Raw genomic sequence first — 27,277 nt, 5'->3', positions numbered from 1 at the left:
TGCGATCCGAGTTGGGAATCAGCCGTTCCCCAACATCAGGAATTGTCACAAAAGGAACCTTTTCGGGACTTAAGTGGTATTTATACTTCGAAGGGAATCCCGCAGGATGTTTACTTCCCTTCTCAGAGGCAGCAATCGCTGCCAAGATGTCGCTATCAATCTTGGTTTTAGACCTAGTAACTGCTGCAACTAAGTATGTAGATACTGCTGATTTCGCCGCTTCATCAGCAAGCGAGTTGCCAACAGCGTGAACTCCCACGCGCTGATGACCGAGAGTATGAATCACATAAACGAGTGGCAACATAGCCTTAAGCTCTGCCACTCGAACCCAGATCATTTTATGTTTTATTGTGCTACCCTTGGAATCATGAAAATCATTTTGAATCCAAAAGAACAAGTTTTCATTGTAAGACTGGACACAGTAGTAAGAATCACTTACAATTAGAGTAGTAACACTTGGATCTGCGTACTCCAAAGCTAGTAAGAGAGCACGAAGCTCTGCCAATTGTGCGGTGCAATCGCCCAGGGGCAACGTGTGTACCTCCCTGGAAATGAACTCATCATTCAACATAGCACCGACCACAATGGCGCATGCGGAAACGTAGGCATGTTTAGAGCCATGCGCAACCTGCGCCGACCCATCAGTGTAAATGATGCAATGGAAGTCCTCCAAAGGTCGCATCGCCAGAGGAGCAGGATGAACGAATTCATACTGCAAGTACTCCTGCGACCGTAAGGAAGCGTCAAAAATAAACATGACATCCGTGGATGACAATGACGCAGCCCACTGAATCCACCGAGGGTGCAAAGCCTTTGAATTTGGTACACTGGCTTTCGTGACTGCCTCTAAATGAGGACAGGGTGTTACCACTAGCATGCGTTTCCCCTGTGACAGAGCTCGTTCTTTTAGAATTGCCATCTGTACAGCAGTTAAAACTTTTTCCACTGTGGGAAACCGCATCTCAGCCGAAGTGTACAAGTGTGACTTGTAAGCGATAGGTACTGTGTCACCTTCATTAAAAGTGAGGTACGTGAAACCCACCGTCCCAGGAATTATTCTTATTACCAGGTTGGTGTGGTTATCACGAGTCAGTAAATATTTAGAAGCGAGCAGATCAGCCTGCAAGGATTGCAAAATGGCTGAATGCTCAGGCAGCCAGCATGATTTCGAGAAAGTTGGTTGTATCAAAGCATACAAAGGCTTGATACGCTGGGCATATTCCGGAATGTAAGTCCTGCCGAAATTCAAAAAGCCCAGTAATGACTGTAATTTTTTCAGTGTCGTTGGAGCGCGCAATTGTGCGCACTTCTCTAAGAAGTGAGGAGCCAAACCTCTACCTTCATTGTTGAGCTCATAGCCCAAAAACAACACTGTGTGTTCAGCAATGTGCGATTTTGCAAAGTTAAATTTGTAACCCATGTCTGCGAAGTTGCAAACAACAGAATTTACACGACACAGATGCTCCCAAATATCGTCGTCTGTGAGATATATGTCATCCACATACGAAAAAGCATCAGGGTCGAGTGCCTCCAGAATAGAGACAATTCGAGCGGTAAATATACCAGGACTATTCTTGTAGCCCATTGGAAGACGCCGGAATTGCTTTTGGACTCCAGCGCTCGTAAAACTGGTCCATTGGGAGCTAAAGCTGTCCAATCTGTGGGCATAAAAACCATTGGATATGTCAAGCGTTGTCTTGAAACGCTTACGCACAAGACTATCCACTAGGGCAGAGCCGTGGGTATTCTGTACAGCACAGTTACGGCAATGCGAGTTTAAATGCCGGTAATCCAAAACCAAACGATATGATCCGTCAGGTTTGTTCACAGTAAAAAGGGGATTATTCATCGGTGACACACACGTTTCAATAACTCCCTGATATTCCAATTGTTCAAGGATTTCCGCGACGGAAGATTTTGCTTCACGCCGAATGGGATATTGAGGTTGAGGCTGCGGCTGAGACCGCAACGGAATTTCGTGGCAAGGCGACAATCTATCCCAACCACATTGGTTACGGTACAGAGCCGGCGCGAGAGCCCGAGCCCACTCTTCTGCAAAATGCTGCGCATGCTCTTTCGAGACAGTGTTCGCGAAACTGGGTAGGATCACCTCCTCCCCTCGCGGCGCCGCGAGCACAAAAGGTGGGGGCCAGTCAGCCTCCGAAAGTAAAATATCATATGTAGAAGACAGATTTTCCCAAAATACACCTTTAACGGTACGCTGTATGTCACCTTCAATTAACAGGACAATTTCATATAGTCTTTCAGGGGGAGCAAGTCTCGTATCCGCTGTTTCTATCACAACGTAGACATCAGTCGCTGTCACCCTCAGTAGTGGACGCAGCGCCTCTCTGACTATGGTTATCTCCGCCGCGCTGTCCAGCAAGGTCAGAGCCCACGTCAGATTCCGAAGCCGCGTTCTCACTATCTGTGGCATATTGATACGCTGTTAAGGCTGCGACTTTCTTTTTCGCAAACTGCGGACGCCTAGGCGTAGAATCCTCCTGCTTCACTGCGCCGTCCGTCTGGCGGGACTGACCACGTCCTTGTTGGCCACCACGTCCACGTCCACCCCCTCCTCCTCCACCGGTCTTCGGGGCCGATGTGTCCTGAAAGGAACGAGGAGAGCGTTGATCAGAACCCTGAAAACGATCAGGCGATTTAATCATCGCGCGGTCGCGCAAATCATAAACTTTTTCGGGTGGCGCGGGAGCTTGTATTGCAGGAAAAGTACCCTGAGTCTGCGTTGTCTGCTTCCCCTGTGTCTGTTTTTTAGGCCAATTTGTTTTCTTGGACTTGGGCTGGGCATCTGTCACTGCAGATTGTCCCTGTGGTTGTTTTTTCTCCTTTACTGGAAAATATTTTAGACCTCTACTTGTGCGGCCAATCGTTTTATAAGCGGCCACTACAATCTTTGCTAACTGGCGGGGTTTGTCGGCATCGGGCAGAGCAGCCAAAGCATTCGACACCTGAAAGTTAACTGCATCTCCTTTAACATTGGAGAGAATGAGATCACTTACAATCTCAAAAGAACCACACAGGCGCATACCCAATTCAACCGCTGCCTCTGGACCGTGATCATTCTGAACACGTCTAATGATTTCAGGCAGGGCAGTCATAGACGGGGTGCCGAAGCACCTTGTATAAACTGCCGCAAATGTTTTTCCCCAGCTTTCACAGTCAGCAAGTTCAGGAGTAATATCCTTCGGTAGAGTAATCGTTAACATTCTATGTTTATCAGCAGGAGTAGAATTCGGAAAAACCGCCTCCAGTTGATCAAACTTCTCTGCTAGCCAGAATGGGAAGTCATCGTTGTCAACAGGACGCGCACCAAAAACCGAATTTACCATCACTGGATTGAGACGCATCCCGCCTCGTTCCAGGGGAGCGGCCGCAGCCCCCTGGGGACCACCAGGAAGATGTCGACCGATGTATTGCACTAAAGCACGAATCACGGAAATGGAAACTACATGTAGCCTGCGAATTTCTGCCAGGGTACAAGCCCCGTGATTCGGGTGCGGGGTAAAGCCACCCAACGCAGGCCAATTAGTACCTGGAATTGAGAGTGGACCCAACCTCGCAGGGGACATAGAGTGGGGGAGGGCGCCATCAAACCAAACTCGATGCTGCCAATGATCAATAGGTATTTCCAATGCCCTGTACGGCGTATATTCAGCCGGGACATCCGAGGCGGTGTAGGAGTGGAACAAACCAGAATTAGCGTCCACAGCCGGAAACGTAACCCAAGAGTAAAACAACTCGTAAGGAAACGCCGGATCTGCACATACCACGAAAATCACAGCCATCCCATCTACTGGGACCTGGTACGTCTGAAGATGGTTGCGTACCGCTACGCGACTATGCTGTGCAATAGCCACCGCTGCCGCCATTACAGAATTGGAAACAAGAAAAAACAAAGAATACTTTGTAGCACAACTGGGTAGCGTTTAGGTAAGAATCAAGCTTGAATAAAGACCTATTTCAAAAAATAGGTAGGTTTCACCAACACCCCGTTTTCCGGAAACGGACGTGAAGGGGTTAAGGCATGAACGATAAACTACTCGAGTGTCATGATATAAGACCACCGAAAACGTTGGGCGCCATGTTGCAGGGTTTCTGTACTCACACAGAACTGTGCACAGAGGAGTGGAACCTCGGCAAATTAGGATGTCCCAAAACTTACCTTAGCAACCAACTCACCCCTTACCGAGCTAGCTACAGTGTCTCATTGGACATATCAAACTCCCAATGTTTAGACAAACCAGAACATGAACTTACAGTACCTCAGGGTACGTGGGACTCATGAACACTCTTTCGTTATATTATCATTACAAACCAGAACATGGAGTAAAGAAGACACATGTGCATTTGAAATGTTTATTTACTAATGCCGTCTTCTCAGGCGCAGTATCTTAGATAATACAAGTATACTTATTATCAGTAGCAAAATTATCAGCATAGTTACTAAGACATAAAAAGCGAATGGTGACAGCATGTTAACATGCTGTAATGAATAAGAGTTAACAACACTTATATCTCACCCTCCCTAACACATATATTATATTATTAGCTAAGAAGGTCTCTTTGGGTTGTTTTAGGGCGGGCCCATACCTTAGTGTCCTAGCATGAAGGAATCACATCAGCATACACCAGCTCTCTCTGCATGTGCACCGCATCAAGTGTGTTAACAATTCTCGTGCAAAGCAATATCAATCCCGCCTCAAGCCCAAGTTGGCAAAGGCTGCACTTGTGTTATGACTATGAAGGCGTGGAGATCAGACCTCATAACAATTCCATATCGTGTTGCTCCTGAAACTTCAGCACTCTCCGTGCAGACATGGTTTATTAAACAAAACTGATAGAGCAATAACATATTATTCTCACATACACCACGGCAAACCACTAGGTTGAAAGCTAAGTCAACAATTAAGGGTCGTGTGCAGAAGTTGCAAGAAAGGAAAAATGGCGTTTAAATCTCAAATGTACCTATGCTAACTTAACACGATATAAGGATATATAGGAGCTATACAACAAGGGCAATAATAGTAAATTTTAATGAATTTATTGTTAACTCAGTATCGTCCAACTCGTACTCAGGACCTAAATCTACAGCATTCACCGTAACCACATTTAATGGCCTTTATCGGTCTATCTGGGTTCCGACAAGACCAAGAAATAAAGTTACAATAGAATGGCAAGGAAACTTTAGAGCCACTGTCCCAGGCTAACAGAGATCCAGATTTATACATTCCATTTGGTCTTGGAATTTCCATCATGGACTATTGCCCATGAAATGACAATACTGAGTGGGTGTAAGACCTTTTCTGATGGATACTCCATCTTACCATACATTTATCATCTAGAAGTATCGCCAAGCATGAGTCGATCCAAAATAATTTTACCATCCACTTATCTGCCACGTGGTGACCCCACTGCAAGACAAACCATGTATCACTATGTCACTGTCAACACAGTGGTCCCAGCATCATAAATGTGCAACTTGCACTGGAGGCATCTGCTCTTTCTAATATTCACACTTCACAGAAGCCAGGACTAAAAGGTGTAGCTAACCTTCTAAAGAAACATCCAAAGCATTTCGTAACTTTCTTTCTGATGGATACAACAGCCCTTTATAGTAAACTTATTTACACAAGATACACTGGATCTGGAACTTTTCTTAGCTGTACCACTTCAATAGCAGCAGGAGGTTCTGAACGTCATGAGTTGCTGCACAATGTCATTTGCAGAATCAGAAAGAGTGGAAGTGACTTTGGAAGTCAAATAAAGGATGAAGCTTAACAAAAGAAATTTCACTATAACCTGGTTATTCTGTATCCCTGCAGATGGCATAACACAAAGATAGGAGTCAAAAGAAGGACCACAAAAAGAGGCATCACCCTTAGGAGGGGAAGTGGAGTATGATCAGGAATTTGTGGCAGTCATAATGACTGGAAATACTTTTTCCCCCACTACCACAGATTCCTTATATGAAGTCGCCCAAAGCAGCCCAAGGTCAAAGCTACAAAAAAGTCACTTTTTTATGTCAGGAAAATCAAGAAAAAGTGTAAATCTTCAAACAGGGCCCCATACCAAAGAGAACCACAGGAGAACCCTGAAACGCATAGGAGTTTATTTTCTCTGTTCCCCTTTAAGAAACCATGTTACTAGAGGGAGCTTAAAGTGGGTTACATGATCAGGGAAAAAATGCAAGTTGCCCTTTCTCCAAGCCTACATTTGAATCTTTTTCAGTCAGAGATAGTGCAGAATATTGAAAACTCCAGCGTGTTGAGAATAGAACTGTCGTTCATGTACACAGCGAAGACCAAACCACTGCTCAAATATACTGCTCTTGTGGAAGGATGCCTGGCACGCTAGACAACATCAAGGACTTCTGTATGCAATTCATAATCAGACAGCTCAGCAACTCCTACCTGTAACCTGTAGAGTGCTTCAAAGATTTTTAACTGTTGAGAAAAATACGTGATCTTCAGGCGATCCTCTAAAGTAAAGACAAAGTCAACATATTAGTAATGCTCTTAGGGACACCATACAAATAAATTAAACTCAGATCTCAAATTCTTACCTTTTTGAAGGTAGAGGATTAATTTCAGAATCTCCACCATTGTTTTCGCTACGGATATTTGATAGCCTTTACCCTGAAAAGGCAATCCAGGATTTTTAAAAAACCTTTTCATACAGATGGACACAATTTCAATTGTTGTTTCAAGAGTTACAAATCCATCTAAATTAACGGAATATTTCGTTTTTTATAGCTGCAGTACAAACCTACAAATCCCGGCAAAGTGTTAGAGCTAAACAAAATCCAGATCTGGCTTTAGAAGGCACACTTGACAAATCGACCCTACAGCCCAGATTATAAGTGGACTGGAGTTCGGTACATCGATACCATGTAGCCGGAAATAACACCTCATGCAATTTTACCAGCCACATTTTTCAGATGCTAAAATTGGGCCTGTTGGAACAGGAAAAGCGAGCTGGTTGCAACTGGTCATTGAGGTATCCCATCCTGAAAAGAAATAGGCTTGGAAAAACGTAAGCTGTAAATCACTAGAAGAAAGCACTTAGCCATCCCACAAAGGACCAAGCATTGACATAGTTACTACGTCTCGCCTATGAAAGCCATTGGTTTTGGCAAATGGTTTTTAGCAGTCTTGCACAGCAGAGCAGCACTTCGCCATAAGTGTGCCATTTGGCGCTTTGTCAAGTGTGGCAGGGTATGCTCAGACGTGAGTCCCTTGCTCACTTTGCCACTGGATTCAAGCAAGCCGGGCTGAAGACGGCTGGAATGCCAGAAACCGGTCCTCGGAAGCTTGTTTCCAGTCCAGGGAAGGCATGGCTTGGCAGTTCGGGCTGGACTGTTCCCATGAGGCACAGGGTCAGACTGATTTGCATATAGCCATGTCTGAACTGGGGTGGCAGAGTGGGCTAAAGAACGGTGATGGATCAAACCCAGATCTTTTGACTGGGTGTGAGTGTTTGATTGATTCAGATGCTCCGTCCATCACCACCCCCTTTTGTACCGCTATGGGCACTGCTAAAGCATTTTTTTAAATGTATAAATGTGGGACTGGGTTAGGGACGAGCACAAGAAGGGAGGGTCGGAAAGAAGGAAACAGGTGGAGGAGAGGACAAGTGAGAGACACTGGCGAAGCACACAGACAACGGAAGGCGGGCGGGAAGCTGGGGAAGGGTCTGGAGAAGCAAACTGACAATGGAGGGTGTGTGTGAGGGGCTAGGAACGCACACAGACATTAGAGGGAAGCTGGGACGGGCTGGGAAAATCAAATGGCTACTGGGCAGGATACTGTGGAAGAAAACTGAGAACGAAGGGTGTGGTGGCCAAGAAAGAACTGGGACAGCAAGCTGAACATGAAGGGTGGGCGGAAGCAGAAGTGAAAGCAAGCTGACAAAGGAGGGTGGGTGTGTGGAGGGGCAGAAGTGGCAAGCTGACAAAGGAGGGTGGGTGTGTGGGAGAGGCAGAAGTGGCAAGCTGACAAAGGAGGGTGGGTATGTGGGAGGGGCAGGAGTGGCAAGCTGACAAAGGAGGGTGGGAGGGAGGAGCTGAAAGAAGCAAGCTGACCACGGAGGTAAGGGGGAGGGAGAGGCTGGGGAAGCAATATGACAACGGATGGAGGGCGGGAGGGAGAGACTGGGGAAACAAGTTGGCAACAGAGGGTCGGTGGAAAGGGACAGGGCAGCAAGCTGGGAATTGAGGGAGTGCTGGGGCTGAGGCCACAAGCGGATAATGGAAGGTGGACGGGAGGGCTGGAGCAGCAAACTGACAACAGAGGAAGGACAGGAGGGGCCGGGGCCAATACTGACATGGGAGGGTGGGCAGAAGGGACTGTGGAAGAAAGACAACTGGGGTCAGGAGCAAGATGACAATGGAGAAAAGGGGGAAGAATGCTAGATACAGCTGGGGAAGCAAAAGGGCAGTGGCAGGAGGAAACACAATAACAATGGAGGGTGGACAGAAGCGTCTGGAGACTCAAACGGACAATGGCTTTCTGATGGAGCAAACAAGGGAGTGGCGGGTAAGCAAGAACACCAACTGAGGAAGAACAGCCAAGGGAAAAATGAAGGGGTAGAAGTACAAGAGAGAAACAGCTAGAAAATATGTGCACTCTCGTAGAGTGCGTAAACAAAAAGAAAAAACAGGACCTAAAAAGTGAGCAGTGGAAGGACACAAATAATGCATCTATACTTGAGCACAAAAAAGAAGAGAAGAGAAAGCCTATAGAAGCTGAAAATGAAGAATCAGGCAAATGAGAGAGACAAAGCCAGTCAATGGTAATCATCGGTGGTCTTTAAGCCTACAGTAAGCGAACATGTTTGACAACAGACAGCAAATGTGCCGTCTTAGGCAAGACCTAAAAAATGTGTCAGAAAACACAACACAGATAAAATCAGCAAGAAAAGCTGAACCAGGAACAGCTGGCAGCAATGAACAAACCCTGCTGAGTAAGGCAACGCAACCAACATGAATGTAAACCAAGGGTATCCACACTGCCCATGGCATGCCAAGAGTCAGAGAAGGGACCCTACTGCTAAAACCACCACCAACCTCCCCGGAAATAAACAGAGTATGCATGAAAACAAGCAAAGTAGACAATTTGCTAGAGAGGATCAAGAGGGCACAAGCGCAATAGGACCATAACGCAAAGCCTTGTGGGTTGACCAAACTCATTTATTCACTTGTGTCCGCACCCAACATAGTCCCACTGTTCCCAAAAATGACAACTAGAATAGAACATCTCAAAAGGGTGACCCTGTTATGCCTCTGTAGTACCAGCAGCTGGATGCAGAACAAAACAAGAACATTCTCTAAATAAATAGCAGAACTACAAGCAATGTAAACGCATAAGAATCAGACGAACCACTAGTAGGGGGAGATCAACTCACGGTCAGAGAAAATATAACCATAAGCCACCTGTCTCCATCTGAAAACGATACTGACTATTAACAAACAGCTATTACTGATCTAGAACCAACACTACAGACCTAGAATCTTCAGGTCCAAGGCGCTAGGTACCACAAGACCCACTAGATGATGTGTCAACTTCTTCCTTTTAACAGTCACCAAAAAACATCTGGTCTGTTATGGAAGAAGTAAGGTCAAGAGGAGCCCGCAACACTTATCGGTGACTACAGAAGTATGTAAACCTGGGATAAAAAAGGGAAGGAAAGAAGGCCTATAGCAAATTACTATTCCCAGCATCAACAGTATATGTTGCAGAATCACAATGCCCATGTACAGCAGCCAGTAGTGAGACTCAATGTATCAATATCATCAATCAACAAAGAGCAGCAGTGGTCACCTGCCAGCGAATGTCGACAAGGAGGTGAAGAATGGCAAACATTAGATCACAGCTCATAGGCTGCACAGAACACAACTATCTAGGAACCTCCAGCTGCGCTTTAAGACAAGATAACACATGCATGGTCATAAAGTAAAAAGACAAACTCAGCCTCTGTGCTCTAGATCAGTAATCATAGAAAGTCAAACTCCTGAATAACTACTCATAACAGCTGACATCAAACATAAATCCAATACGATGCAAACCTCAACCACCTTGGAAGCGAACAGTAATAGAAATAAACTGACTTAACCCTGAGGGCTGTCAAGGACTGGCATAATTGACAGCCAGTATCTTGACCTGGGATAAAAGGCACAGATACTCAAGCAGATGAAATGAGTATGTCAGTCAGAAAAGTAGTGTGGCTGCCAGGAAAGAAAAATGACTCTCCTTCAGTAAAGTTCTTTCTATGGATCTACCAGCAGATTACCCACCTTTTGAAAATGCTAGGCACTAGACTGGATTTGGAAACTTTTCCATACCTCTTCATCTTTGTTAGGTAGCGCTGACTCCAAGTCGACGCCAGAAGCAACTTCATCAAGACATTACCAGATGCCAATACCAGTTTCTCATGAACGCCAATAAGGCAAAACAGCAAGAATTACACTATCCGAGCACAGTAGCAATGCTGTAACAATTGTGGAACCTTATTAACCATTGCAAGGAATCATCCTTGTATAGTGCCCAAGAGTATCACAGAGAACCATACTTCAAGACGGAGAGGAGGGCAGGATCAGTGAGGAAACTAAGGAAACCGACTATCAGAAAGAACACTACCAAAAGGCAAGTAACTTTTTCTTCTGATGAATATTTCTGTCTGCAGATTCCCCACCTTCTGAATTGAAGTGCACGCAGTACCTCCCTTAGAGGAGGGACTTGAAGTAATGGTTCGACTAGAAGGTCAGACATGAAGACCTGGAGAACAGAAGAGGTAAAAAGGCTGTTCCAATGCGCCTGTAAATCCGAGCACTAATGCTTAGAAAACGTGTAGGGAAACACCCAAGTTGTCGATCTTAAGAGGTCAGCCACAGGTGCACCTCTTGCCAAAGCAGAGGTGGAGGACTTGGCTCAGGTAGAAGGGGCTAGTTTTTCGCACCAAGATTTAACACATCTTAATACATAGGATGATGGACGAACCAGCTGACTAAGGTCCTCTTCTGGACAGCTGTGCCCTTCCAGCTGACTGAACCTCACAAAGCACTGGTCAGTCTGAAACTCTCAGGAGCATTCAATATAAAAACGTACTGCCATCTTCCGGTTCAACCTTTGCAGCCTCTCTTCTTCCTGGTGCGGGCGGATAAAGAGAAGGGAGAGTAATCGACTGACCCAGACAAAAAGAGGTCACAATCTTGGGGAGGAAAAACAAACAACTTGTCAGGGGAAAAAGTGCTAAAAGACTGGCAAACTCACTGTATAAATGAAAACAAGGACTACAGTTATAATAGTCAACAGTCACTGGCCCCTATAAAGAGGCTCAAATGGTAACCCCATCAGAAAAGTTACAACTGGGGAGGAGCCTAGCTCGCGGCCGTAATGGTCGCCCTTTAGCTCGGCTCCCGCAGCCCTCCATCCTGACTGCCTATCCTGTCTTTTATCCTGTCCCGGGACGGCGCATTTTCGGGGAATTGGAAACATAACGGCTTGTTTGTCCTTACCATCTGACCCCGGGGTCTCGGCGTGCAGTGGCTCCGGAGTTGTGGCCTCCGAGAGATCGGGGCCTCTGCGAGATTTGGACCGGGACCTGGCCGGTGGGATCCGACGGCTCTCGGCCCCGGCCGAGAGCGAGAACCAGTGTTGGGAGCCGATGTGCGAAGATCCCGGCGATCCTGACCCGGTCCTGCCCTGGTGGCCGCGTGGCCGACGCGGGTGAGAAGCCCCGGGACCTGATTCTGAGAGGGGGTCTCCCCCCGCCGCTGCTTTGTCCGGCGGCCCTGGTCCTCGGGGCCCGGACTCCGCTTGTTTGGGGCACCGGTGCTGGTGCTGGCGGAGACCCATTTTGGGCGGACATCCTTTTGGCATCGAGGCCGCCCTTGCTGGGACCCCCGGCGCTTGTAAAGTCCTACATTTGAGAACTGTTATTTCCGGGGGTCCTCGTGGGCGGCGATTGGGCTGATTCACGAAATGGCGGCCGGCCCTCTGGAACGAGAGTCACCCTGTGGCGGCGGGCCCGAGTTGCCTGATTGTGTGGGGATCGGATCTGGTGGGCGTGAGCCGACAGTCAGAGATATCCTGGAAGCCCTGAGATCCCTGCACGCTTCCCTGGCCCTGGGCGTCTCGGTGGGTCCGCCACGATCCGCCGCCATTTTGGGCGGCCGTTTCTTCTTGTCGCCCTCTTGTGTTGATGACTTCATTGTCTCACCCCCCTCGATTGACCTGAGTGTCTCCACCACTGATCGAGGATCGTGTAGTGTGCTGGTGACTTTGGGGCGCCCTGCCTTTCAAGGTTCGGACCCCGGGGACTCGGATGCTGTACTGCGACCCTGTTCGACATTGTTGCCTGAAACTATGGGTGGACTTCCTCCTGTCCCTGCTTCGATGACTTTGCCTGTGTCTATAATTGGGACCACCTCGCCCGCTCCAGTGGCGCATCTGAACTCCTGTTTTTCATGGCTCGTGCTTCGATTGTTGATGCATCGGTATTTTCAGTTTGGACTACTGCTCACTTGTGGATCTATCTACACCCCACGTAGCTATGCTAGTCACCATTACACTCGATTATATGCTGATTTCGTATTTAGTATGTGGTTGTACATTGCCATGTGGTGGGTGGGGTTTGTCGCTCGGAAGGGTTGGGGGTGAAATGTACGACTTCTGCTTGATTCCCGGTATGCGATTTCGTTGCATAATTGTTTCTGATCGTAGGAGGGTGGGAGGTCCCCTTCTCCTAATATTTTGTGGCGCGTGATGGGATGTCGTCCTGGTCTGTTTTTGATTGTACTTGTCGGGTTGGGCGGAGGGCTGCGGCCTACCGTTTGTATTATAGTTATTCTGCTCCTCCCTCCTGTTTTCTTTTCTCCGCTTTTGTGGCCTTTTTGTCTTGTTTTCTTTCTTCTCGCTATATTTCGGGTTCTGGTTTAGGGCGACAGGCACGCTGTTTGAAGGGTAGGCCATAGCCTTCTACAGGGGTGCAGGGTGGGACGGGTGGGTTGGGTTCTGTTTTTTGTTTGTCTTCTGGTTCTATGGCCCTTTTGTATCTCTTTTTCGTGAGGCCGCGTCTGTCCCGACCTCCTATGGTGTGTTTCGGGTGGGGGTATGGCATCGTTACTTCTCCTGCTATATTTCGGCTGTCTTTCTTCCCGATCGCCATGCCCCACTTGGGCCTCTAATCCTTTTGTCTCCTGTCCTCCCGCCACGGGGGGCCGTGTCGGCGTGTCTTTTACCTTTCTTTTTTCATATTTCCTGATTTCCTTTTTATTGTTCTGTTTTTCTTCCCTCCATTTTCCTTTCCCTTCCTCTTCCCCCCTCCCTACCTAGACCCCCCCCCCTTTTTCCTTCCTGCGTCCCAGAGGGTACTATGACGGGCGGGTTTTAATGCATTGTCTTCCGATCCCTCTGTTCTGGCTTGGTAGTGTCTCGGGTGGCGGACGTGTTACGATGATAATGCTCAGGGGCTGACTGTATCTCACATATCCTGATTTCTTGACTGCATTGTGTTGTCCCCCTGATATTCTGCCCCATGCCCCCTTCTTAATGTTGAGGTTGGTTACGGGATGTTGGATGCCTCCGTATTGCAAGTGTGCCTGTCATACGTCCTCTCCCCTTATTGTAAAATTAAGCTTTATTTACTCCTGTGTTTTAGCCCTTTAGTTTCTGTATCTCTTCTCCCCTATTGTGATTGTGCTGCCTCTGCTTTGTATTGATTGCTTATGTAATATTTGCCTGGTGACTCCTGACTGTTTTGTACACTGCGGCCGGCCGGCTTGGTTGTGGGCCTCGATTTGTCTTCTTTTGATGTCAATAAAGGTTTAAAAAAATAAAAAAAAATAAAAAAAAGTTACAACTAGACAGAGGTCCCACTGGGCTTGAAAAAAAAGAATGGAGAAAAATACTGGTGAAGCTCTTGAGGAAGTGTAGGACAATGGGTGACTTAAACAGGGATGGTTGTTCCATAACAGAGAGAAATTTACAGAATCGAATAGAGGAGATCGCATTATTGGGAGTGAATCCACAATTCCTCAATTGAATCAAAATATAAGATCCACTGGAGGGAGAGTCCAAATGAAAAGCTGTGACCCACCAATCTAGCTCTTTAACTGGGTATAGAATGGGACCTAGAGAGGCAATGGCCCTGTTGATCAGTTGGTCTCGGCCCACTGAAAGATCACTCTCCTGTGCACAGAATAAAAGGCACACATCGACAAAATCAGGATTCAAGTTAGGGATACACATCCCAAGTGTGGACATAACAGTTATCAGCAAAAGGAAGTAAACTTTAGGAACAAGGCACATTTGGCAAGATGGTAAAGTGTGAAGATCCCTAGATGCAGCAGAAAAGGCGCTTTGGTAGTAATCTTCAGAAGGACAGCACTCTGGCTGACAAGCTCACCACCTCCTGTGTCGCGGTAAACTCACAGCCAGGGACACCATCAAACTCCCGATGAAGTGCGACCCCCTCCAATTTAGGAAACAGCTGAAGACACACCCCTTCAAAGAACACTACATCACAACTGAGTATTATACCATTTCCACTATCCACTATCATAACACAGCTACTCCTCCAAACACAAACACTTGTAGACTGTATCGTTGGTTTTATCTCTGTACATCACTAAACTGAACAAATACCACACACAAACAATGAATAAAACGAGGGTCCCTATACAATAGCGAAAGCATTTTTTATTTTATTTTTGTTTAAAAATGTGCATTACATTTATTGTGTTTTTGAGATTATACTTGTATTGACGGAGTAGGGCACCTACCAAATGATACAGTAATAAGGTAATTATAGCAAAGAAAGGAGGGCCTGGAACTGGGAACAATAGACCATAAAATAATTAAGATTGGTGGTACTCGGGGAGGAGCTTGGCGGGCATCCGTGATGGCCGCGTAAGCACTGCGCTCTCCGGACCCCCGCCACTCCCGACATGATATCCTGAACATATCCTGATTTCTTACAAGGGTTCATGAAGAGGAACCTGGGCTGATCCTAATCTTGTTTTTGGATTTCGAATTGGACCAGGGGCACCGAAGCTACGTCGACTCGAACTTTCGGGGCCCGCCTTGGTGGCGTGCCCGGGTCTTGGTGAGGCTCTGTGGCCATGTCTGAGTTGAACAACAGCGGCAGGGAGACTCGACCCTTGGACCCCCCTCTTAACTTTCGGTTTCGTTTCTGACTCAGACTACGTCTTCCGGCGGAGGTGTCTGGCCGGTGCTGAGTACGGCGGCGTGAGGCTACAGCGGTCCCTTCTGCCTGCGCAGTATCCTTCTGGGACGGTTCACACCTCGACTTGCCCTCGCTGCTGACTTTTTTGGCTCTGGCGCCCTGTCTCCCTGCGGCCATTTTCACGAGGTCGTGTGGGTCCCTCGGGGACGCGGTCTCCACTATGACGGGCAGAGGGGACCAGGAGAGGCGAAAGGCCAAGACGCCCCTTCGCGGAGGCCCGGTCCAGTCGAACAGCATGGACCGATACACGCAAGCGAAGGTGTCCCCCAGTGCCTCCTTTCCTGGCCCGAGTGCAGTGGGGCCCCCTTTGGAGGCTTCGGCGGAGCCGTCCCTGCAAGACATCAGGGGCGCCATCTCTGGCATGAGAGAAACCATTGGCCAACAGTATGAAGCTCTGGCCCACAAAATCGATACTGTGGCTATCGATGTGAACCTTATTTGGGCCGACTTATCTAAAACCAATGATAAGGTGAAGTCATTGGACCTCAAGTCATCTAGCCTCACGGCCGACGTCTCGGAGATGCAGACGGAAATCGGCAACCTTAGAAAGGTAAATGATTTCATGACTCAGCGCCTGGAGGATTTTGAAAACAGGGCACGGCGTTGTAATGTGCGTGTGATCGGTGTTCCGGAAAATCCTGATCCGCATTCTGTTGATCTCCTGGTTGAGGACTTGATACAAAACTACCTTTCTCCATCCGGATTGAGCAAATTCTTTGCGGTGGAACGTGCCCATCGTGTTCCGGGTGGCCAGGGTAAGCCGGGCGCCCCGCCGAGGCCCATTGTTGCTAAACTTTTTCATTATAGGGACCGAGACGCTATCCTGCAGGCCTCGAGAGTTAAGGGCCCGGTGGCCTTCGAAAATGCCACGGTGAACTTTTACCCGGACTTCTCACAGCTTGTGCAGAGACAGCGAATGGGTTTCCGTGGAGTTAAGAAGTGTCTTCGGGACCTGGGTCTGAGATACGCTATGCTTTTTCCTACCAGGCTACGAGTGGAGTACAATGAACGGACCCTTTTCTTTGACCGACCTGATTCGGTAAATGACTGGCTGGACTCTCTGCCGGACCGGCTTAATTTGGCTGATCCCACCGAACACCCGGGTGGTGCCGAGGGTGGCGTGGAGAGCTGAACTTGATATCTGTGCCCCTGATTCCGTATCATGTTATCTCTTCCTGGGTTCTGTACTTGAGCGCATCTTTTTCACTGTGTTCTCCTCTCCCCTTCTTTCTGTCGGGGTGGCGGGTGGGACAGAGCCTTTTCCTCCTCCGGGGTCTTTTTGTAGATTGGGGTTTTTTGGGCGACAGGCACACTGCATGTTGGGGTGGCTTCTTTGTCTACTGCAGGGGTGCAGGGTGGGGGGTGTTTCCTTGGGTGTTGGGGGGTGGGTTGTGTGGGGGTTTGTAGTTTGTGTTTTGTTTTTTCAAGGCGATTCTATTTTGATGATTGTATTTTCGGTGTCATGCTCATTGGGGGAGGGTTCCTGCATTACTTCGTGGGATGGGGGGTAGCGGGTTGAGGTTTATTTCATGGAATGTCAATGGTCTAGGGGATTGTATAAAGCGGGGGGTGGTGTTGCGATGCTTACGACGTTTGTCTCCTGATATTGTCTTTCTGCAGGAGACGCACCTAGTGGGCAATACTTGTCGAGCGATGAATAGGTGGGGCTATCGTCTTGTTGCGCACTCAGGGTTTACAACGGGTTCCAGGGGGGTGGGCATCCTAGTCCGGGCTTCCCTTCCCCTTGTGATAGATGATGTGATCCTTGATGATCGGGGGCGCTATGCCGTCCTCGTAGGTCGATATGAGGGTAACCCCCTTTCCCTGTTTACTGTCTATGTGCCCCCCGGCTTGCAGACCTCTACCTTCTTCGATTTGGGCCGAGTTCTGTTGGGCCTCCCTGAGGGTGCTCTCTTTATGGCTGGTGACTTTAATTCTGTTCTCTCTGGTCTCAGTGATCGTTACCCCCCTAGGGATACTCCTTCGACCCAATTATGGCTGGGTGGCTTTTTGGATACTTTTGGTTTGGTTGACTGCTGGAGACTTACGCACCCCACTCAACTTCAATATACTTTCCACTCCGGGGCCCATGGGAGCTTGTCTAGACTAGATTACTTCCTCATGCCTGCTGACCAGTCATCTGCTGTCCGCGAGATTAGACACCTCCCCCGGGGCATCTCGGACCACTCTCCGCTCTGGCTCTGGTTTGATGTGGGGGTGGAGGCGGCGGGCCGGGTGGCTCCTATCAACCCTTGGTACCTGACCTCCCCTGAGACCCGTGGTCATTTGATTGCGTCCTTGGACAACTACTTTCTGGAGAACGAGGGGTCTGTCTCTTCTGCAGTGTCCCTATGGGAGGCTTTTAAGACAGTGATTCGTGGGCAGGCCCTATCTCTCATTGCTGAAGCCAAAATGGCAAGGAATCGGGAGGTGGTGGAGCTTGAGAGGGAAATACTTGAGATGGAGGCTGACCTGGAATGGAGTGTCACTCGTGACAAACTCCATGCCCTGGGTCTGAAGCAATTGGCCTATAAGTCTCTGGTCACAGACGCGGCCAAAATGATGTTTAGAGAACAACAGGGTCGTCTGTATGATGTCGGAGACAAAGCGGGGAAATTGCTTGCCTGGTTGGATAAGAAGGAGAGGGCGAATCGAGTGGTGCCTGTGATTCAGACTTTGAATGGTGAGAGTGACGGACCCGGTTGAAATAGTGGAATGTTTTGCGGATTATTTTCGTGCGGTTTACTCCCCAGTGTCGGAAAGGGATGAAGACGACTCTCGCCTCTTGCTGCGCGATATTGCTTTGCCCTGCCTCTCCGATTTGGAGCGGTCCTTTATGGAGGCCCCATTCTCTACGGACGAAATCGCGACTGCAATCCGCTCTCTCCGTTCGGGCAAGGCTTTGGGCCCGAACGGTTTGCCGATCGAGTTGTACAAACTGCGTCCTGATAAGATTGCGCCCTATCTTCGGACAATGTTTTCGGAGTCCCGGGAGCGGGGCGTTCTCCCTTATGACCAGCGCCTGGCTACGATTGTGGTAATTCCTAAAGATGGTAAGCCCCGGGATCTTTGTTCGTCTTATAGACCCATCTCCCTGTTAAATGTCGAGCCTAAGGTTCTTGCCAAACTTTTGGCTACTCGCCTTCTCACGGTTGTCAGTGACCTGATTCATCCGGACCAATCCGGATTTATCCCGCACCGTAACACAGCCCTTAATCTACGTCGCCTTCATGGAGCCATCGCGAGGGCGGGGCTTCTGACGGAGCCGGCCATTTTGGCCTCGTTGGACGCCTCGATGGCCTTCGACACGATAGAGTGGCCCTACCTTTGGGCGGCTCTTGAGAAGTTTGGTTTTGGCCCGGGATTCATTGGATGGGTGAAGCTCCTGTATACCGACCCCCTTGCACAGGTCGTGGTTAATGGTCGAGTGTCGGCTCCCTTTCCCCTTGGTAGGGGGACCAGACAGGGGTGCCCCTTGTCTCCGCTACTTTTTGCTCTTGCATTAGAGCCGCTAGCTGCGTGGATTCGCTGGGAGCCTTCCCTCAAGGGTATACGTTGGCCCCCAATTTTGAGGACCGTGTTTCGCTTTACGCGGACGACATTCTTCTTTATCTTACTTCCCCGCGTAAATCTTTGAATGTCTTATTTGACGAACGTTCTCGCCTCGTTTGGTAAGAATTCTGGATTGATTATAAACTGGGCTAAATCCTGTGTCTATGTTATTTCGGGTGACCTGCCCCCGTTGCCGAATAGATTTCCCATCCAGGTTGTTCAGTCCGGTTTCAAATATTTGGTTTTTTTTATTACATTGGATTCGTCGCTCCGGTTTGAACGTAATCTCCTTACCCCGCTTCATAGATTGCAGCTGGACGTGGTTCGCTGGCGTAAATTACCCTTGTCGCCGCTGGGCAGGGCTGCCCTTTTCAAGATGATGTCCTTACCGCGATTCCTTTACGCACTCCAGAATCCCTTTGATGATATCCCCGCTACTTACTTCCGAGAGGTCGAGAGTCTACAAAGGCAAATGATTTGGGACGGGCGCCCACGTATCGCACTTGCGAAACTCACCATCCCTTGGTATGACGGGGGCATAGCACTTCCTGATATCAGGAGATATTATTGGGCTACGCAGCTGTCTGCCATTAACCACTCGATGAACTTCCCGGGTCCGGCTCCGGCCTTTGCGATGGACAGACTCCAACTGCCGGGTGGTAACTTTAATAGAGCGCTTTACTCTAGGTCGGCTGGGCTCCACCTTACGGGACCAACTAGGATTGCTGTTAGTGTGTGGCGCGCCGCGAATGTGAGCTTGGGGTGGGATGACCGCGTGACGCTGGCTACTCCGCTTTTTGCATCTGAGCGTCTGGGATGTCTTTGGACTACGAAAGGGTTTGACCGTTGGGACATGATTGGAATCTGTCGAGTGGGTGACGTGTGTGCGAATGGGGCGGTGAAGTCCTTCGATGCCCTTCGGAATGATTATCACCTGAGTGATAGGGAATTTTTTCGATATTTACAGGTCCGTCATGCCCTCACTTCGGTTCTGGCCTCCGGTGTCGCCGTCCCTAAATCCTCCCCCCTTGAGGATCGTATCCTAGATGGCTATCTCCCTGATAGCACCATTTCCTTGATTTATAAGAAGCTGATTCACAATCGCGCTGACTTGCTCGTTCGACTTCGAGAGGCGTGGGTCGGCGACGGGCTAGAATTAGATGATGAGGATTGGCAATCGGCGTTATCTTCTCCGAAAGAGGTTGCCATTCCTGCCCGTCTCCGTTTGGTTCAGCTCAAGATCCTCCACCGGGTGTATGTTACTTGTCCTTGTTTGGTCGCGATGGGTTTTTCCCCGGATGGCCTATGCAAGCGTGGGTGTGGGATGAGTGCGACGTTCCTTCACATTATTTGGGAGTGTCCGAGGGTGGCTGCCTATTGGACTGCGGTGCTTGCGGTGATGGCTGACGTGACTGGAATTGCACTGGTGCTGGAGGCCCGGAGATGCTTGTTGAATGTGTGGGAACCTACCGACTGTTCGGTGGCCCAAACCAGATGGGCGACCCTGGGGTATATGGTTGCGAAGCGAGACATAGCGCAACTTTGGGGCTCCCATAGGCCCCCCACTGTCTCTGTGTGGGAAGAAAACATGGACTGGTCTATGTTTCGCGAAAAGACCGTCTACACAGCTAGGGGCAGACCTGGGGCATGGACGAAGATCTGGTGTCAGTGGAACGCCTATCGTGGAGACATTTGTGCTCCTCCCCAGTTGGAGGCCCCTGATATTCTCTTATCACCCTAGGTCGATGTTCCTGAAATTTAACGTACTGTCCTTTGGCTTGATTGACCTCCATGCTGCTCCCCCGCCTTAACTTGTCCTATTGATTGTACCTTCATGTTCCTGATTAGTGGGTTTCCCACCCCTCCAGGGCTGACTCTCTGTGTATTACTCCTTCGCCTTGGTGTTTATGTTTGTTGTTTTGGTGTGTTTTAAAATAAGAAAATTGTCTCATCCTGTTCCATGATGTGGGCGACATTTTGTGTTCAGTTTGTGCCTGACTGCCGGAGTGGCGATCACTGCTTTATCTCATATTACGCTCTGATCCTAGCAGCCGGCCCGTGCGGTTGTGGGCCCATCTCTGTACACATGTTTTTGTTGCTCAATAAAAGTTTTTAACAAAAAAAAAAAAAAAAAAGATTGGTGGTACTCAACGTACGTGATGGCAGGTGGGATCTGGAAGGGCAGCGAAGCGCGTAGCTGGGGAACAGAGGTAAGCACAAGGAGAACGGGTGGCAGAGAATTGATTGAAAGTGAAAAGGAAAAACACCCAGGACGAGACAAGAACACCTGGGCAGAAAAGTGCCCCGTCTGAAAAGCAAGATAAGAATTATTTGGTGCATCTCTCTAATAAAGAAAAGAGAAAAAGAATACAAAAAAGAGATGGCACCTGGGAAAGCAGAATACGAAAAAGGTTTAAAGAACCATAAAAAGTCTGATAATGAAGTAGGGGAAGATGGAATTGAAACAAACCAGAAAGAGAAGGGAAAATCCAAAGGCCCCCAAGGAGAATTAACTACGTAAACAAGCCATACAAAAGGAAGAAACTACCCTTGAACAAAACCCCCCAGCAAAGTGAGCCGTGGGTGGGTGGGGGGGGGGGGGGGGGGGGGGGGAGGGCCCTCAGTCACAAAATAGATAAAAAACTTTGTGGGGAAACATTTCAAAAGGAACAAACTGATAGAAGAGCAGCTGCGTGGAGAAAACCAGCGAACATCTGTCACTTTGGGATCCCTGGATTTGGACTCCCCAAATCAAACTCATCTCATAATCTCTGGGCTACTCTTGGACCCAAGGCGGTCCTCATCACCCAGGCTCTTTCCCCATTCTGACAATCAAGAATCAGAGGGAGAGGGTGAAGGGACAGACAGATGGTGATTCTCAAAGAAAGGGATATAATAACCATATAAAGGGAGAGGTGTGGCGCCGCGGCCAGGGCGACTGACGCTGGAATCTGGGGATCAGGGTTCGATCCCCGGCTCCGGCGGCAGGTTAGCCCAGCACCATGTGACTCTGGGCAATAGCTTGCTTAATCTTCCCGACGGCCCCCAGCGCCTAGAGACCTTTACGGGTGATTGTGCGCTTTACAAATGTGGATTATTATTATTATTATTATTATTATCTTGAATAGGAGAAATGAGTGGAAATATCTCAGGATAGAGTATGGCTAATCTTGAGGTCAAAGGAACTTCGAGTGCCTCAATGCTGGATATCATGTTAATCCTGCAAAAAAACTGCAGGGCCTGTTGGAGGTGTCGGTGATGAATAATGACATTTTAAAAACTCAAGGAGAACAGTTCAAAATTATGGTGGGGGAACTGAAGCAAATTAAAGGTCTTATGCCCTCCAAAGTTAGGCCATTTGGTGGGGACCAACCAGGGGTGAGGGGTGGAGGGGTGTGTAGAGAAATCCCATCAGGGAGGGGGGAGTGTTTCCCCTAATGCAGAAGGAGGAGCACAGTGTACTTGTATCATGATACCCAATGATTATAAAGAAACAAGGCGGTATAAGCAACATATACCGCGTCCAAGGAGATGGAAGGAAGACCCAAAAAGGGCCAAACCATAAACCAGCAGGGGAAAAAGGAGGTAGCTATGGAAAAAGGGTATAAGAGTTTAACAAGGGCAGAGGTGGCAGCTCGGAAAAAAATATCCCTGTAAAAGGGACAGACTTTTGCAACTCAGAAAAAGTGGGGAGGAGGCAAAAAGGAGCAGAAGAATCTAGGGATAGAAAAAGTAGTTCTAGGAAATATCCCCATGAGAAAGGAAGAGGGTTGTAAGGAAATGAGGATTGAGAAGAGAGTGCAAGGAGGAATAAGACCTAATTGAGAAAGGGAAGGAAATAGAAAAACGTGAAAGAAGGGAGGAGGATTCGAAGTGGGGACCACAATAATTGGAGAACAAAGCCAGACAGGATCTGTGGTAATTCTTCGAACCAAAATGTCAGGGGAAAGGTGGTAAAACTGCAATTCTCCCTATCTAAATGATCCCAGAGAGGTAGGATTTACTGTAAATGCAGAGCACAAGTTACATAAGGAAGGTATCGGACTAGTACAGGAGACATAAATGTTAGACTGTAACAATTATGAGAAGCCACTCCTTGTGAATCATGCAGGGCTGGGCTTAAGACAGGTAAGGTTGATCGATTCAGGTTGGGGAATTAAGGAAGATCTCGAAATTATCATAAGATGTAATGAAAGAGAGACATAGGGAGTGTATACTCGCTGCAAATAGATATAGGGCTCTTGCATCCCCGGCAAATGAGGAAGATGGTTAGTTAAGTGAGTTAAATGTGAATAAAACTGAAATTTGTCTTTTAAAAATAATTATATGATGTATAGTATTTTAAATGGAACGATGGAAGTTTATGACAGATTTTATCTAAGATATGTTTTTCATCAGTTTGTATTTATGGAGATTTTAGGTGTTTAAAGACATAGTTCAAATACAATTTTGTTTCAACTGAGCATTGATTTAAATAGATGGTGCATAGGAAAAGCCATAACAGCTTTAGCTTTCACACGTATGCAGGATAATTCTCCTATTATCTTTCTCACGTTACACCAAGACCATGAACTTTACTTGTCTAAAAATAAACAGTTTAGAGTACATGACAGCTGTTCACAGCCCTTTCAGTGACAGATCGAGACCTCTAGGACATTCCACCTAGCTCAGCAGCAGGGTTCCTCTTATAACTAATCCAAGAACATCTGCTTCATTAGATTTTTAACTCAAAGAGACATCATTTGGTGTGCTCTTTCAGACAGGCAGGGAGTCTGGGCAACACCTGAAGTTCAGGCATGAATGTTGGGTGACTATTTTAAAATACTGTCCCTGTTGGCAAGCTTTGCAATGTCTAAGGAAGGTTTAATGTTTTAAGGAATTGGGTTCCTTAAAAATTTAATGTATATGTTGCCTTCTTTTAGTATTTACCTGTTGTGTTTGCACACTTGATACAATTTTATTGATTTCTGCACCTATATTAATTTTTTCTGCACCAAAATTAGCTTAAAATAAATACTTTAAAAACACTTGTGATGAAAGGTGGTCAGGATTTACAACAATAATAAATAAAAATGCCTTATAGTCACTGGTATTGTTAAATGCCCAATACACATTACCTTCAGTTACTTTAAGGGAGATGGGTGGGTCACAACTTGTCTGTTACTTCAGCTCAGAGTTGGTAGGTTGGTTTAAACCTGCACTTGTCAAATGGCCAGGAAGCATTTGCCAGGTTGCGCTTAAATAATGCTTGTATTAAAGTAATAAAGGACCCGTCCAGACAACTCGCAAGCCGTCTATATAAGTCACTAGTCACCACCATTAATCACCCATGGCAGCCAGTCCCCCCACCCCCACCACGAGAAGACAACAGCCAGTCACACAGAACCTCAGGCCTTAAACGTATATGCCTTTCCAGACATGGACATTTTTGCAGTGGATAGCACACACACTCATATTCCCCAAAAGATACCCATGATGCACACTCATCTCCCTAACTGACTCCTGAAACATCAGCTTCAGTATGACTAGACTGCAAAATAGGCGTGTTATTCCACAGTATGGTGTATATGAATTAGTATGGATAGCAGTCAAATTAATACATACTCTCAATGCAAAGCTAGAAATGGCAAAGTTAAGCAAAACAGGGTCAGAAGTGATCATGAACAAGACATGCCAATGTGCAAATTACAGTTCTAGAAATTATGATCATAGAATAAAATGCTTGCATTGAAAGCATCAATATTTGCCGAGTGCTGCAATCCCACTCTGCGTTAACTAGGCAGGTAGCAGGAATGTCTATGTGTTGAATGACTATCTCCATTTGACTCTTCATGTACACATGCAAGTCTATACTCTGTAATATTACATGAGAAGCTTTTCTATGAGGCCTAAAAAGTATCTAAAATTAGTGAAATCAATTAGAAATCTGTTCCAAATGGTGGAATTATGCATATAATTGATAGAATCAAACCGACCTCTTCATCCGAAGGATCTGGGTGCTCATTTAGTGTTAGCCGTGCAAACTGTTCCAAGGACTCTACAATTTTAGTTGCTTCAAGAGGGGGCAAAGACTTCAGCAGACTCAGGCATTCATCTCCCTGCAAAACCAAAAAAGGTTTGTAAAAGAAAGTGCACTTTTTTCATGTAGTACATTTTGAGCTCAGTCATCCAATGGAATGTGTGGCATATTTTACAAACTTTTGAAATAAAGGGTTCAAACTTACCAGAAATATTATGTTTATGCCACACAATGTTAATGTCTCAATGTAGGGCTGCTGAACAGTGACTAGCACCAAAGGTTCAGTTTTGCAGTAAAACAAACATGCATATCACAAAAGTCACTGCCTGTATTCGCTGCTGATAGTAGCAACATAATGTAATTCTCGTAAAAAATAAATAAAAAACGATATTTGCAATCAAACATAGGGTAACCACCTTTTAACAGGGAAAAATATTTAATTTATTTGACCCCACAAGAGCCATCCCACCCATAGCAGCTTGGAAAATTGATATCAATATCATAAAAAAATATAAAAGGAGGTACTACAAGGTTCAGGCAAGATGACCGCCAATTAGTGCCTTGGGCATACATTTGCTGTGATTTTCTAGCATCCCGCTTGTTAAAATATATAACTTTCGATTTTAAATGCAGATTCCTTTTACGACTTAAGAAATTTAACTACAAAGTTAGTCTCCAATTGCAAGCCTCTGAAGAGCAACAAAAAAATTAAAAAAACACCTAACTTTTATCTAAATGTAAGCCACCTGTAAGGAAATTCATGGCAGAAGAAACTGCCCAGACAGTACTCTGTTCCATAGGATGAAGACACTGCTATCTTCAATGAGATATGTGCTAATAAAGACCCTAAAAACTGCCCCAAGTCCATGGCATTTCAAGACACTATAGCTTGTTTTCTAAGCACAAGGTTTTCATGTACTTGTGGTTAATCCACAAAAACTGCAAGTCTATCAAATGTTTACATAATTAAATGAAAAAGCCGTTTACATTTTGTGTAAACATAATTGTTGCTGGCTTATTACAGAACTATGTCATTACCTTCAAAAACTGTTCCCTTTCAGACAGTAATCTAAAAAATATATATCTTTTACCAGATGTCACATGACAGAGGTGTCTCCCTCTGCCACAATGCAACTGGAAGTAAATGCAGACATATGTGAATTTTACACCAGATTATTATACAGCCAGTCTTCAAGTACACATATCGAGTGTTGTAAATCATGATTCATGAATTTGCAAACAGTCAAGCCACAGTAATAGAAGAGATAAGTGAATCCAAATATTCCTATTCTGTGGAATACATAGGATTTACAATCACAATGCCTGCTACTCAGAAAGCATACCTGCTTTTTTTGAATCAGAAAAATTATCTTGAGAAGGTAGACCTCCACGGTGGGCAGCATATAGGCCTGGACAACTTTGAGAGCATCATCCAACGAAGAGGGAGTGTCTTTTTTCAGGATGTATTTCACTAACCCCTATAAACGAGAGAGACAATTTACAAACCATATATGTACAGTACCAACTGTGATGGGTAGACTTACAAGACTGTACATAAACCTCAGTCTCCTTTGGAATAAGGTCAATGTTTGTTTTTAAAATAGTACCCAGAACACTTATGCCCACCTACTAAAAATATCAACAAAATGGACACCTTGCTTGGGAAGCCTTATTGATAGATATGTTCACAATGGATATGCCAAGCTGTGCATGCGAGAAATACAACTATAATTCCCCACTAAAGATTAGAAAACACAACCATGGCTTTCACTAACATATGAGATGAAAGAGCAACATCTACTCCCTGGAATTAACCTGTAATGTAGATTTTCTTATTGTTAATTTATCTGAAGTCAGGACATGATCACCAGGGCCACACTCTCCTTCAACTGACATACTGAAAAAAATAAATCCCCCCTACACCCCCAAACGTCATGTCAATAGCAACTCACAAGAGCATGCATTCACAACCTAAATCTACATCCCACTATTAATTTTGTGTTTGTTATTAATATTATTTGCGTATCTGAAATGCTCAGATTGTTTCTGTAACAGACCAAATGCTTGCCTCGTGCGCCATTGGTTTAACACTTCAATCTATCAGGTAGTTTAAAGTGCACTACTCACCTGTGAGGGTCTCAAGGACTAGGGGGAGGGGGTGGGTGCAGCACTGAGTCAGCCAGGTCTTAAGACTCTTCCCGAAGGTGTGCCGAGTAGGGTAGCTTCTGATGTAGACTGGGAGCTCTTTCCAGGCTTTGGCTGCGGTGTAGGAGAAGGCTCTTCACCCGCGCTGGTTCTGTGGATGCGTGGGGTTTCTGTTAGGTCGAGGTCGGCAGAGCGGAGTTCTCTTTTGGGTAAGTGGAAGGAGACTCTTTCATGGAGGTATTTGGGTCCCTTGTTGTGGAGGAATTTGTAGGCTTGGGCGAGAAGTTTGAAGATTAC

General features: G+C 46.8%; 1 protein-coding gene across 2 annotated transcripts in view; it reads right to left on the bottom strand.

Annotated features, from left to right (window-relative positions):
• KNTC1 (kinetochore associated 1) overlaps positions 1-27,277 on the bottom strand; it is a 913,665-nt gene that overhangs the window by 636,100 nt on the left and 250,288 nt on the right. For both annotated transcript variants that reach the window (XM_078667574.1, XM_078667573.1), the window contains exons 30-33: positions 26,179-26,313; positions 24,792-24,914; positions 6,584-6,656; positions 6,432-6,499 (exon numbers count right to left, since the gene is read on the bottom strand). In XM_078667574.1, coding sequence (XP_078523700.1) covers positions 6,432-6,499; positions 6,584-6,656; positions 24,792-24,914; positions 26,179-26,313 — 399 coding nt within the window. The remainder of the gene's footprint in view (positions 1-6,431; positions 6,500-6,583; positions 6,657-24,791; positions 24,915-26,178; positions 26,314-27,277) is intronic.

Source organism: Lissotriton helveticus, chromosome 11, assembly GCF_964261635.1.
Source record: "Lissotriton helveticus chromosome 11, aLisHel1.1, whole genome shotgun sequence".
Classification (NCBI taxonomy): domain Eukaryota; kingdom Metazoa; phylum Chordata; class Amphibia; order Caudata; family Salamandridae; genus Lissotriton; species Lissotriton helveticus.
The sequence above is the reverse complement of the archived record's forward strand: the minus strand, read 5'-3'. Positions and strand labels throughout refer to the sequence as shown.